This window comes from Homarus americanus, unplaced genomic scaffold, assembly GCF_018991925.1.
Source record: "Homarus americanus isolate GMGI-L3 unplaced genomic scaffold, GMGI_Hamer_2.0 scaffold59495, whole genome shotgun sequence".
Classification (NCBI taxonomy): domain Eukaryota; kingdom Metazoa; phylum Arthropoda; class Malacostraca; order Decapoda; family Nephropidae; genus Homarus; species Homarus americanus.
The window spans coordinates 1,916,914-1,929,083 of record NW_024732415.1 but is presented as its reverse complement, the minus strand read 5'-3'; the positions used below and the strand labels follow the sequence as shown (position 1 = coordinate 1,929,083).

The 12,170-nt window shown below is 43.0% G+C and overlaps 2 protein-coding genes across 4 annotated transcripts in view; one reads left to right on the top strand and one right to left on the bottom strand.

The window, feature by feature from the left end:
• Positions 1-8,384, bottom strand: part of LOC121868571 (bumetanide-sensitive sodium-(potassium)-chloride cotransporter-like) — a 39,296-nt gene extending 30,912 nt beyond the window's left edge. For all 3 annotated transcript variants that reach the window (XM_042369323.1, XM_042369324.1, XM_042369325.1), the window contains exons 1-2: positions 7,654-8,384; positions 6,377-6,624 (exon numbers count right to left, since the gene is read on the bottom strand). In XM_042369323.1, coding sequence (XP_042225257.1) covers positions 6,377-6,624; positions 7,654-7,750 — 345 coding nt within the window. In that variant the 5' untranslated portion in view covers positions 7,751-8,384. The remainder of the gene's footprint in view (positions 1-6,376; positions 6,625-7,653) is intronic.
• Positions 8,385-10,560: 2,176 nt separating this feature from the next.
• Positions 10,561-11,199, top strand: LOC121868498 (uncharacterized transmembrane protein DDB_G0289901-like). The gene has a single exon (XM_042369162.1). It carries the CDS (start codon positions 10,561-10,563, stop codon positions 11,197-11,199), a length of 639 nt encoding a protein of 212 aa, XP_042225096.1.
• The last annotated feature ends 971 nt before the right edge of the window (positions 11,200-12,170 follow it).

Below are 12,170 nucleotides of genomic sequence, written 5' to 3'. Positions count from 1 at the left end.
GGGACCGCTCACTTGCGAGGCGAGCATGCTGACCATTACACGATTCGCCATTGCACCACGCATACATACCTTCCCTTACACACACACACACAAGACGATATATATTAAGTCTGGAACACGTATCTAGGAGTTCTTACACGAGATTAAATTTTCAAGGAAGAGAATCTGTCCGCCAACACGGGTGAAAAATATCGAGTGTCGGTTAGAAGACGAAATATATTCACTGGTGGACGAATTCAGTAAGCTGTTCTTAACTAAACTTGACCTCTTCTTTACCTAACTCTCCACCCAGGTTAGTTTATTATAAGTCGTTCTTAACTATACTTTCCTTCATTACTAGGTATGACCATTGAGTCTCTACTAACAGTATTTTGTTACCAGTATGTCCTTAACCTCACTCTCAATACTCAGCATGTTTCACACTCCTGCAGGATATTGATTTTTAACTTCACAGAGTCTTCCTGGACCAACAAACTTCACTCATCTCTTCCTCCTCCTGCAGGATATTGATTTTTAACTTCACAGAGTCTTCCTGGACCAACAAACTTCATTCATCTCTTCCTCCTCCTGCAGGATATTGATTTTTAACTTCACAGAGTCTTCCTGGACCAAAAAACTTCATTCATCTCTTCCTCCTCCTGCAGGATATTGATCTTTAACTTCACAGAGTCTTCCTGGACCAAAAAACTTCATTCATCTCTTCCTCCTCCTGCAGGATATTGATTTTTAACTTCACAGAGTCTTCCTGGACCAAAAAACTTCATTCATCTCTTCCTCCTCCTGCAGGATAACACAGCTTCACCAAACTTTCCCTCACCATTAATTATTTAACCAATACATACTTCAGGTAAGGATCAACTGCCTCCTGGACACCAGCTCGCCTCCCACCCACTGGTGCTGCAGGTGGAGGGAGGGAGGGAGGGAAGGGGGAAGGGAGTGAGGTAGGTGGGAGGGAGAGAGGTGGGTGTGTCCTGGGTGGGGTACACCACAGCCGCCTCCTCCCCTGCATACCGGGGCCAGACGTGATCAATAACTCTCTCCACCACCACCACCACACATGGAGGTCAGCACCAACACAAACTTCCCTCCATCATCTCCACCATCTCCACCATTAACTCAATATCAATGAAAACTCGTGAAATTCCAACAAGTTATTAAATTCCCTGATCCTCAAATATTCAACAGACTCTAAAATAAAAAGTCAACACTGAACGGCTCTCAATACACCCAAGCTTGTTTCATTCCCCCCCAAAATAGTTAAAATCTCATAAACTTCATAATTTTGCTTCGTTTTGGCAATAAGTTAAAGGTGTTGTCAGATGGTTACTGGGAATGTCATCACCTTCACGTCTCATGGTTAAAGTCAACGTCTCGTGGTTAAAGTCAACGTCTCGTAGTTAAAGTCAACGTCTCGTGGTTAAAGTCAACGTCTCGTGGTTAAAGATGACGTCTTGTGGTTAAAGATGACGTCTCATAGTTCAAGTCGATGTCTCGTAGTTAAAGATGCTGTCTCGTAGTTAAACCAATGTCTCGAGGTTAAAGATGACGTCTCGTGGTGAAAGTCTGTGTTTCGGGGTTAAAGGTGCTGTCTCATGGTTAAATCAATGTCTCGTGGTTAAAGATGACGTCTCATGGCGAAAGTCTATGTTTGGGGGTTAAAGTGGAAGTCTCGTGGATGAATTCTTCAGGATAATGGCTGCCCCTCGTGTCCCAGGTTGGCCGGTCCTAAGGCTCACCTTGGCGTGAATTTGTTTAAGGTGTAGAAACTATCGCCAACACAACAACCACACCCGGAGTTAACGAATTGCATGACCCAGTGTCGAGGAATAATTCAAGATGACCAACCAACTCTCCAACTGCACTGACTAACCATTGCCCAGGAACACGATCCGCAAATCGATTAACATCCAGGTTCCCAATTACTGGTGGGTAGACAGAGGCAATATTCACACTGCCGGGGGATCAAACCTCTGTCATACCTTAACACACACACTACAAAGAAACGCAATTTTAATAGATAAATTATCGTTTTAACCTCATCTGTACGAGGGTATCTGGGCTGAATAAACCGTCGAGTGTTAGCCAGACATAGTATCTAAAGTGACGTCGCCATAGTGTAGGTATTTTTGTAATTTACGTCGGGAGAAAAATAGTCACATTAGATTATAAGGACCTATTCTATATAATGTCCTGAGCCAATAGATAGATGACTATTAGATAAAAAAAAATAGGAAGCAGCAATAGACAAGTGGGTATTATAACCTTAGAGTCTAGAACCAATAGATAGGTGGCTATTATTAGCTATTTGACGTCCAGACAGATGGCTATTAGATGTAATAGTTTAGGGAGAATCAATAGAGAGGTGACTATTATAAGGTACTGGCGTTAGGGAGAGAGGGAAGGAAGACAAGGTGACTGACTATACGAGTTTTACGAGTCATGAAGAAGAAGAAGAAGAAGAAGAAGAAGAAGAAGGACACCCTGGAACCCTGAACCATTGCCCCCCCCCCTCACCCTCAGAACCCTCCCCCTGAATCCTAAGACTCTCCTTAATCTCCTGAACCCTCCCCTGAATCCTAAGACCTCCCCTTAATCTCCTGAATCCTCCCTGAATCCTAAGACTCTCCCTTTAACCTCCTGAACCCCCTTGGACCCTACCCCCCACCTAACTCGTCAGGGTGTCAGTAAACAAACACACTAACCCACCATGTCAACACACAGTCATAGGGAGTGATGGGGGGGTTAATATTGTTCTAAATCTACACTGATGTCTCCTGATGGTGTCTTAAGTAACGTTTCTGGGACAATAAGTAACGTTTCTGGATCTATAAGTAACGTTTCTGGATCTATAAGTAACGTTTCTGGATCTATAAGTAACGTTTCTGGATCTATAAGTAACGTTTCTGGATCTATAAGTAACGTTTCTGGATCTATAAGTAACGTTTCTGAACTATAAGTAACGTTTCTGGATCTATAAGTAACGTTTCTGGATCTATAAGTAACGTTTCTGAACTATAAGTAACGTTTCTGGATCTATAAGTAACGTTTCTGAACTATAAGTAACGTTTCTGGATCTATAAGTATTTAAAACTTACTAGTTAATCCGCCCACATCTGTACACCCACCTCCAACCACACCCACACACCCCCCCTTAATCCACACCCACACATTCTAAACTATCCATACACACCCTTAACCACCCACACCCACACCACCCTGCAATAACAACATGACCCACCCCCTCAGGCACGGACCCGCCCACATACGGTGCCATCCGCCCGTCACGGTATCGATCAGTTGCCAGGAGTGAGTGGCTGGGTGGGTGGCGCTGTCCTCATTCCACCACCTTCATTATCAGATTTGTTTGACTTCTTTCGTGTTTGTCAGTCATGTGTTAACACCAGGCAGATATGAAGTAACACTCTACTATATAATTATGTTAACTGTATGCATGTATGTATGTATGTATGTATGTATGTATGTATGTATGTATGTATGTGGGTTCCTGGGTGCGTGACGTGAAGGCTCTACACCTAAATGCAACCCTTTGGCTTCACACACACACACACACACACACACCAAAAATAACACTCACTCAACAACACACCTGGGAGTCTAGGAAAGGCTGAACCAGGTAAGCGCAAACGTTCTTGTAATTATCCCAAACGTTTAGTGATTTATTACACGTTTCTCAGGTGTAGTAAAACTTGTGTCTCTAATTTATATACAGACTAATTATATCTTTAACAGAACAATATAAATGATCGACTAAAATAATGGCGTTTGTAGATGAAATTACTTTGAGAAATAAAACTTTTCTGTGCAATGAAGAGAAATAAATTATTACCCAGTTTCTTGGACAATAGTTCAGTAATGGATTAAACTCGTATATTTTATAATGAACAAAACACGTGAATTATTACCAAACACACTAAACGACCACCAACACCTGGGAAGAGTTGACCTAAGTGATTCAGTACTATAGTCTACAAGTCAGCGATAACCTCAGTGGAACTCGTCCATGTTGACACCGGGTCGTCATGGTAACAGTTTTAAACCCGTATTTTGTCAATATGGCTGTTTGTCTAAACTGTTTTTATTTTGATTAACAGCCATGGGGTAATTACAATGACTATGTAACTGATTACAATTATTTTGGCAAGTAATTGATTGCAATTACGATATGCTATCACTGTTAGTACACCTTGAACCACCTGTTGGTACACCGTGAACCACCTCTGCCACCGCTGTTCGGACAGGTTGCCTCATGTCGTGTGCTAATGAATCAGTGAGTTACGGGTCACGCGACATGAATACTCTTCTGAGTAAGATCAAAGTTCAGCCGCTCCCTCCCTCACCCCGTGTCTCTCTCCTTCCCAAATATCCCTCCCTGTCTGCTTACACGTCTCTCTCTCTCTCTCCACTCCTGCTTCCCTCTCTATCTGCCTCTGTCTATCCTTCCCCCCCTCCCTCTCCTCCTTATTTATCTTGCCCTTGATCAAGGCACCCAAGATCACCTGTATAGTCTATGTGGTCACCGGATAAAACCCCAACGGGGTTCTCATTTGTCAACACTAACCTAACCTAACCTAACCTAAGCTTAAAAGTGTTTTATTTTATATTGTAAATATGAGACTGGGGTTTTGTCCGTTGGGGTTCAGTAAGAGGGTCAGCTTATATAACAAACTAGTGTTTCTAACATTACTACTTTCCACAGAGGTACACGTGGTGAAGCAAACAAGCAAGTATCAAAACAACAGTAACTCTAACCATTTAAGACAACAAATACGGAGTAAATTTATAAAGAAGAGTTAAGGTGAAGCTTAATAACATATGGCAGTAAACCAGTTGAGAGTAGAGGATATAAATATGGAGCCCGGGGAGTGACCACAGGGAAGACTATAGTCACCTGAGACAATACCCTCAGGTCTAGAGCAATGGCTGAGGTTACCTTACCTGATACACTATATGGCAGAGATACTGAGCGGGAAGAGTAATCCATGTAGGCGAGTCTCTCAGAGTGTGAGTGCGGGACGTATTATTACTGTACATGGGGCAACACAGAATTCTCATTGGCTATAAGCTCAGGAAAGATGATGATTGGTCAACTGTAGTTCACTAGAGTGACACGAAATGTTCCGACTCGTTCTCTTGAACATTGAATCATTTGGATACGTTAAGTCAGACCAGCCACTGTTGTCGATACTAATAACAACCTGTACAGTAGTTTATTAACCTGACACAAACAATAAATAACAATACACAAAATTAATATTAAATAACATAAACATAAATATGAATATGAGCTAAACATAGAAAAATGTTACAGTATGCTGTTATATACACGAGGTTCACTGTATAACAAGAGTACATGGTAGTCTGGGTGCAGTTATCAACACCATAATGGACACTATACTTTATCGTAGTATTTAAAACAGTCAATAAGATGCCTTTTAGATACAAAAAATATGACCTTTATGACTCACGGACCGAGACAGGTGTGGTAGCAGGTGTGTCGGGTTAGCAACAGGTGTGGTAGCAGGTGTCTCGGGTCAGAAACAGGTGTGGTAGCAAATGTGTCGAACCATAAACAGGTTTGGCAACAGGTGTGTATCAGAAACAGGTGGTAGGTTTGTCAGCAACAGATGCGGTAGGTGTGTCGCGTCAGCAACAGGTGCGGTAGGTGTGTCGCGTCAGCAACAGGTGTGGTAGGTGTGTCGCGTCCGCAACAGGTATGGTACCGGAAGGAAATGCTGTTGGACCAGCAACAGGTGTGGGATGTGTGACGTATTAGTAACAGGTGTGGTAGGTGTGTCGCTTCAGCAAAAGGTATGGTACTGGTAGCGGATATTTGCGGGTCAGCAACAACAGGAGTGGTAGCAAGTGTGGCCAGCAACAGTTGTGGTAGGTGTGTCAACAACAGGTATGGTCAAAGGTGTGTCAACAACAGGTGTGGACCATCAGCAACACATTAAACCTGATCACGTATTTTTTTGTCTCCACATTTGTGTTGTTGTTGAATGACTGATGGTTCTGTGTACCTGCTTCTCTCTAGTCTCTCCTTCCTTAATTATCTCTATCTCTTCTTCTTACCTTATCTCCCTTTCTTTCTCTGTGTCCTATTCGTTCATTATCTCTCCTCTTCTTTCTATCTGTCCTTCCTTCATTATCTCACCTTCCCTTTCCAGTCTGTTTATCCTCCTCCTCATGTCTCACCCCCTCCCTACCCGGTCTCTCCTCACCAAGAGAACATTACAGAACACTAAGGGGTCTCTCGGGCGTCTGGAGATAATGAGCCTTGAAGTGAGGTGAGATTATCTGTTTTCTTTGTCCTCTTAAATGATATTGAGAGAGAGAGAGAGATAAACAACCATACCTTATTGGGAGGTGGCTGGTGGAGGTCATCTAGGGTGGGCCTCTGATGCGCCTCTGGACCATGCATAATACTGGCCAGGTTACGGTAGTGGTCGAGCCGGGGTAATGCCTCCCTGGTCAGCTGACGGAGGGAGCGGAAGGTGGATTGAGTGCCCGAGTGAGTGCCCGAAAGAGTGCCCGAGTGAGTGCCCATGTTGGGTTCAAGGTCCGACGGTGGGGACGTGGGTGAGTCACATATCTCCTCGATGTCTACCAATGAGAAGGGAAAGACAGTGGTATTAATGGCTCTTTGATGAGAGTCCAAGCTATATCAGGCAACAAGGTTTAATTAATAATGAATCAATCAATTTTTTATCAGTAAACCTCTCCAATAACTGAAAATAAAATTGGGTGGGCTACTAATAAAGGGTGGGTTAGTAACATGGGGTGGGTGGGATACTAACATAGGTGGGTTAGTAACATGGGGTGGTGGGCTACTAACATAGGGTGGGTTAGTAACATGGGGTGGGTGGGCTACTAACATAGGGTGGGTTAGTAACATGGGGTGGGTGGCTACTAACATAGGGTGGGTTAGTAACATGGGGTGGTGGGTGGGCTACTAACATAGGGTGAGTTAGTAACATGGGGTGGAGTGGGCTACTAACATAGGGTGGAGTTAGTACCATGGGGTGGGTGGGCTACTAGGGTGGGTGGGTTAGGGTGGGTTAATGGCATGGGTGGGTGGGCTACAATGGTGGTTAGTAACATGGGTGGGTGGGTGGGTTAGTAACATGGGTGGGTGGGTTACTAAAATAGGGTGGGTGGACTAGTAACATGGGTAGGTGGGTTAGAAACATGGGGTGGGTGGTTAGAAACATGGGTGGGTTAGCAACATGGGGTGGGTGGGCTATTAACATAGGGTGGGTGAGCTAGTAACATGGTGTGGGTTAGTAACATGGGTAGGTGGGTTAGAAACATGGGGTGGGTTAGAAACATGGGGTGGGTTAGTAACATGGGGTGGGTGGGCTAGTAACACAGTGTGGGTGGTCTAGTTACATGGGGTGGGTAGGCTAGTAACATGGGGTAGATGGGGCTAGTAACACAGGGTGGGTAGGCTAGTAACACAGTGTGGGTTTGCTAGTTACATGGGGTGGGTGGGCTAGTAACACGAGGTGGGTGGGCTAGTAACACAGGGTGGGTAGACTAGTAACATAGTGTGGGTGGGCTAGTAACACAGGGTGGATGGGCTAGTAACACAGGGTGGATGGGCTAGTAATACAGGGTGGGCGGGATAGGTACCTGGGATGGGCGGTGAGTGGGTGGTCTCAGCATCGCCCCGCTGGTCCTGAGTGTCCACCCGGTTCACGTGGAACCTTTGGCGTTTGTCCTGACTCATCACGGGCTTCAAGATGACGTCACACTGGCTCCCCAATGAAGTTATTTTGGCTTCTTTATAACGTCACCTAGGTAGTTGATGACGTCACTTTCGTCTTGATGACGTCAGTTTTCCTTATGACGTATCACTGGCTCTGCAATGACGTCACTTTAGGCTTGTTTTGCTCCGTACAGTTACTTATAAACACTTTTCACTAACGATCATAATCTTGTTTTTCTACGTCAAGTAACTTATCAGCACTTAATCGAGTATAGTTATATTTTTCCAACGTTAAAAGTAAATATATTAACAGCACTTCATCAACAATAAACAATGTTAAAAGTAACTTATAAACACTTTTCTTCAACGATAACTACAATATAACAATTTCAACAACTTCACTAGATCAAAAAATGAACTTCAATGGTATCTCGTCTTGGTAACTTTCTCCTTGTCAAAACACTCACACCTTTATAAAACTTGCAGAGGCTTAGGCATTAAATCAGTCACTATAACCCCTTCATTAATTACTGTTATACATTTTTCCTCTGGTTTAATAATGGATAAGCTCGCCATTGTTGTTGACTGAGTGAGAGAGTGGACGAGGGAGGGTGCGTGAGGAGGTCCGCTTAACACACGTCCGTCTTCCTCGAGAGTCGCGAGAGCACTAACTCTACGGGGCCCCCACCCGCGTTTTAGTAATCCCTGCCAAACCCTCATTTCCCCTCCCTAATCATCCTTCCAGGTCTCCCTCTTACTGCCCCTTGGTAACCCTCACCCCATGGGCCAAGGTGTCGACATGTTACCAGTGATGGCTTGTTACCCCCCCCCCCATATAGTAAACAAAACCACCCTATCATTATCCAGGAAAACAGTGTTGCCAAACCCACAATTAATACAACATAAACATGAGGCTCGTGTGGGAACATTACCTTCACCATAACTCAAGACGTTAAACCACTAATTACCTTCACCATAACTCAAGAGGCTAAACCAATCATTACCTTCACCATAACTCAAGACGTTAAACCACTAATTACCTTCACCATAACTCAAGAGGCTAAACCAATCATTACCTTCACCATAACTCAAGACGTTAAACCAATAATTACCTTCACCATAACTCAAGACGTTAAACCAATAATTACCTTCACCATAACTCAAGACGTTAAACCAATCATTACCTTCACCATAACTCAAGAGGCTAAACCAATCATTACCTTCACCATAACTCAAGACGTTAAACCAATAATTACCTTCACCATAACTCAAGACGTTAAACCAATAATTACCTTCACCATAACTCAAGAGGCTAAACCAATAATTACCTTCACCATAACTCAAGAGTTAAACCAATAATTACCTTCACCATAACTCAAGACGTTAAACCAATAATTACCTTCACCATAACTCAAGACGTTAAACCAATAATTACCTTCACCATAACTCAAGAGGCTAAACCAATCATTACCTTCACCATAACTCAAGACGTTAAACCAATAATTACCTTCACCATAACTCAAGACGCTAAACTAATAATTACCTTCACCATAACTCAAGACGTTAAACCAATAATTACCTTCACCATAACTCAAGACGTTAAACCAATCATTACCTTCACCATAACTCAAGACGTTAAACCACTAATTACCTTCACCATAACTCAAGAGGCTAAACCAATAATAACCTTCACCATAGCTCAAGAGGCTAAACCAATAATTACCTTCACCATAACTCAAGACGTTAAACCAATCATTACCTTCACCATAACTCAAGACGTTAAACCAATCATTACCTTCACCATAACTCAAGAGGCTAAACCAATCATTACCTTCACCATAACTCAAGAGGCTAAACCAATCATTACCTTCACCATAACTCAAGACGTTAAACCAATCATATTTAAACCTAACCCATGAGACATAAGATCGTGGGCAGAGTTTAATGTTTACGTCATCACAAACCTAAATTATCAAATATACTATATACAAACTAACTCAATAACTGGCAGATCATTAGCCTCCATCAACAACACTCCAATCACCCAATTAATATGATGGTCGGTGTAGTTAGGTTAGGTCAGGTCAGGTTAGGTCAGGTTAGGTTAGGTTAGGTCAGGTCAGGTTAGGTCAGGTTAGGTTAGGTTAGGTTAGGTTAGGTCAGGTCAGGTTAGGTCAGGTCAGGTCAGGTTAGGTTAGGTCAGGTTAGGTCAGGTTAGGTTAGGTTAGGTCAGGTTAGGTTAGGTTAGGTCAGATCAGGTTAGGTCAGGTCATGTCAGGTTAGGTCAGGTCAGGTTAGGTCAAGTCAGGTCAGGTTAGGTTAGGTTAGGTTATCACTAAGCTTATAAACGACCATACGTCAGCATCATGTGATATCTCCGGGTTGGTTAAGTTTAGGTTTTTTGTGGCCGAAATATAAAACATCATTTACTAGTCCATATAGTTTGAGAACATCCTGAACAGTAATAAACAGATGGAAGACTGTGGTGAGATAATACTGTAGTTAAGTTGCTGGTACTGTACTGTCTCTCATCACAGAACCTATAATAAGGTAAAGTCAATGTGTTAATGGTAAGAAATGTCCAACGAAACTTATGCTAAAAAAACCCAATGTGTTTGTTTGTCAGAGGTTCGTGGTTTGGCCAATTATTTTAATTCAATTGTGAAATAAATATTCAAAAGGTTTGAGACTTTTGAATCACCCTGTACACGTGATGACAAAATTCCCTTCGGTCATAATTAACAAAGAGTTACCTTTTAATAATAACAGGTGGGGGAATTCCTCTTCATTGTTTACACTTTAGTCTGTTGGTATTTACTGACAGGTGTTTTATGTTGAACTATTGTATTGTGAACTGCTGCCCCTGCCTTTGTTCTACGTCCAGGGTCCAGGGTCCAGGGTCTAGTGTCCAGGGTCCAGGGTCTAGTGTCCAGGGTCCAAGGTCTAGTGTCCAGGGTTCATGGTCTAGTGTCCAAGGTCCAGGGTCTAGTGTCCAAGGTCCAGGGTCTAGTGTCCAGGGTCCAGGGTCTAGTGTCCAGGGTCCAGGGTCTAGTGTCCAGGGTTCAGGGTCTAGTGTCCAGGGTTCATGGTCTAGTGTCCAGGGTTCATGGTCTAGTGTCCAGGGTTCATGGTCTAGTGTCCAGGGTTCATGGTCTAGTGTCCAGGGTTCATGGTCTAGTGTCCAGGGTTCATGGTCTAGTGTCCAGGGTTCATGGTCTAGTGTCCAGGGTTCATGGTCTAGTGTCCAGGGTTCATGGTCTAGTGTCCAAGGTCCAGGGTCTAGTGTCCAAGGTCCAGGGTCTGGTGTCCAGGGTTCATGGTCTAGTGTCCAGGGTTCAGGGTCTAGTGTTCAAGGTCCAGGGTCTAGTGTTCAAGGTCCAGGGTCTAGTGTCCAGGGTCCAGAGTTCATGGTCTACTATCTTAACAATGCTGGGAAATATTATTGGTATTGGAACTCTCTTATTTTTTAATAATTTGGTTTGAATGTTGTATGTGTTCATCTTATGTGTATAGAGATGATAGAGTGTGGTAGGGTGTCGTCAGCGGCGGTGTGGGTCGGTCAGTGTCGTGAGGGAGAGGGACGGGTGGTGGGGTCAGGCGATGTGAGTGCGGCATAGGAGTCAGCCACTCAGCAGAGAAGTTTGACACCATGGATGGCATCAGAGGCAGTAATTCGATCGCAGACGGTGAGCAGAAGCATGACTTCTATTCTGGTAGTTGTAGGGCAACCAAGACGAGTTTCAACCAAATGTTTTCGATGTTTAGTTGCTCGTGTCAGGAGCCAACCGCAAAGGACGGGAGAAGCATAATCGATTATAGCCTGTACGATGATGTACCGGACATGAGGCCCAGGACCTGACGGAGGTATTACAAAAAGGTGAAAAATATGGTTTAAGAGTTAATGCTGTAAAGACTAAAGTAATGGTTGTTAACAAATTGGAAATAAATCCTAAAATAAAAATTATGGAAGAAACAGGGAACTAAAAGAAGCGGAAAATTTTGTGTATTTGAGAAGTAACATTAACTTTGATGATACAGTACATATACAGAAGAAATCATAGCAAGAATAGGGCAAGAAACAACAGCTTTATTATCTAAAAGACCTAATGAAGGGAAATCAACTTTAATTAAAAAAAAAGGTTATTGAAAGGACTGTTGTGTGGATAAGAAAGTAGACACTTCCAACAGACATCAGAAAGAGTGAGTGATATTATAGAAGAATGTTAAAAATAAGTTACACTGACTGGAAAACAAATGAAAAAATACTAAGGTTAACAAAAACCTCAAGAGAAATGCTTGAATTATGCACAAACAATATATATACTTTGGGTCATATAATTAGGGATGAGGGGATAATAACAGAAATACTAATGGGCAAAGTTGAGGGTAGGAGGTCCAGGGGAGGGCAGTGACAAGGATGGGTGAATGAAATAAAAAACTG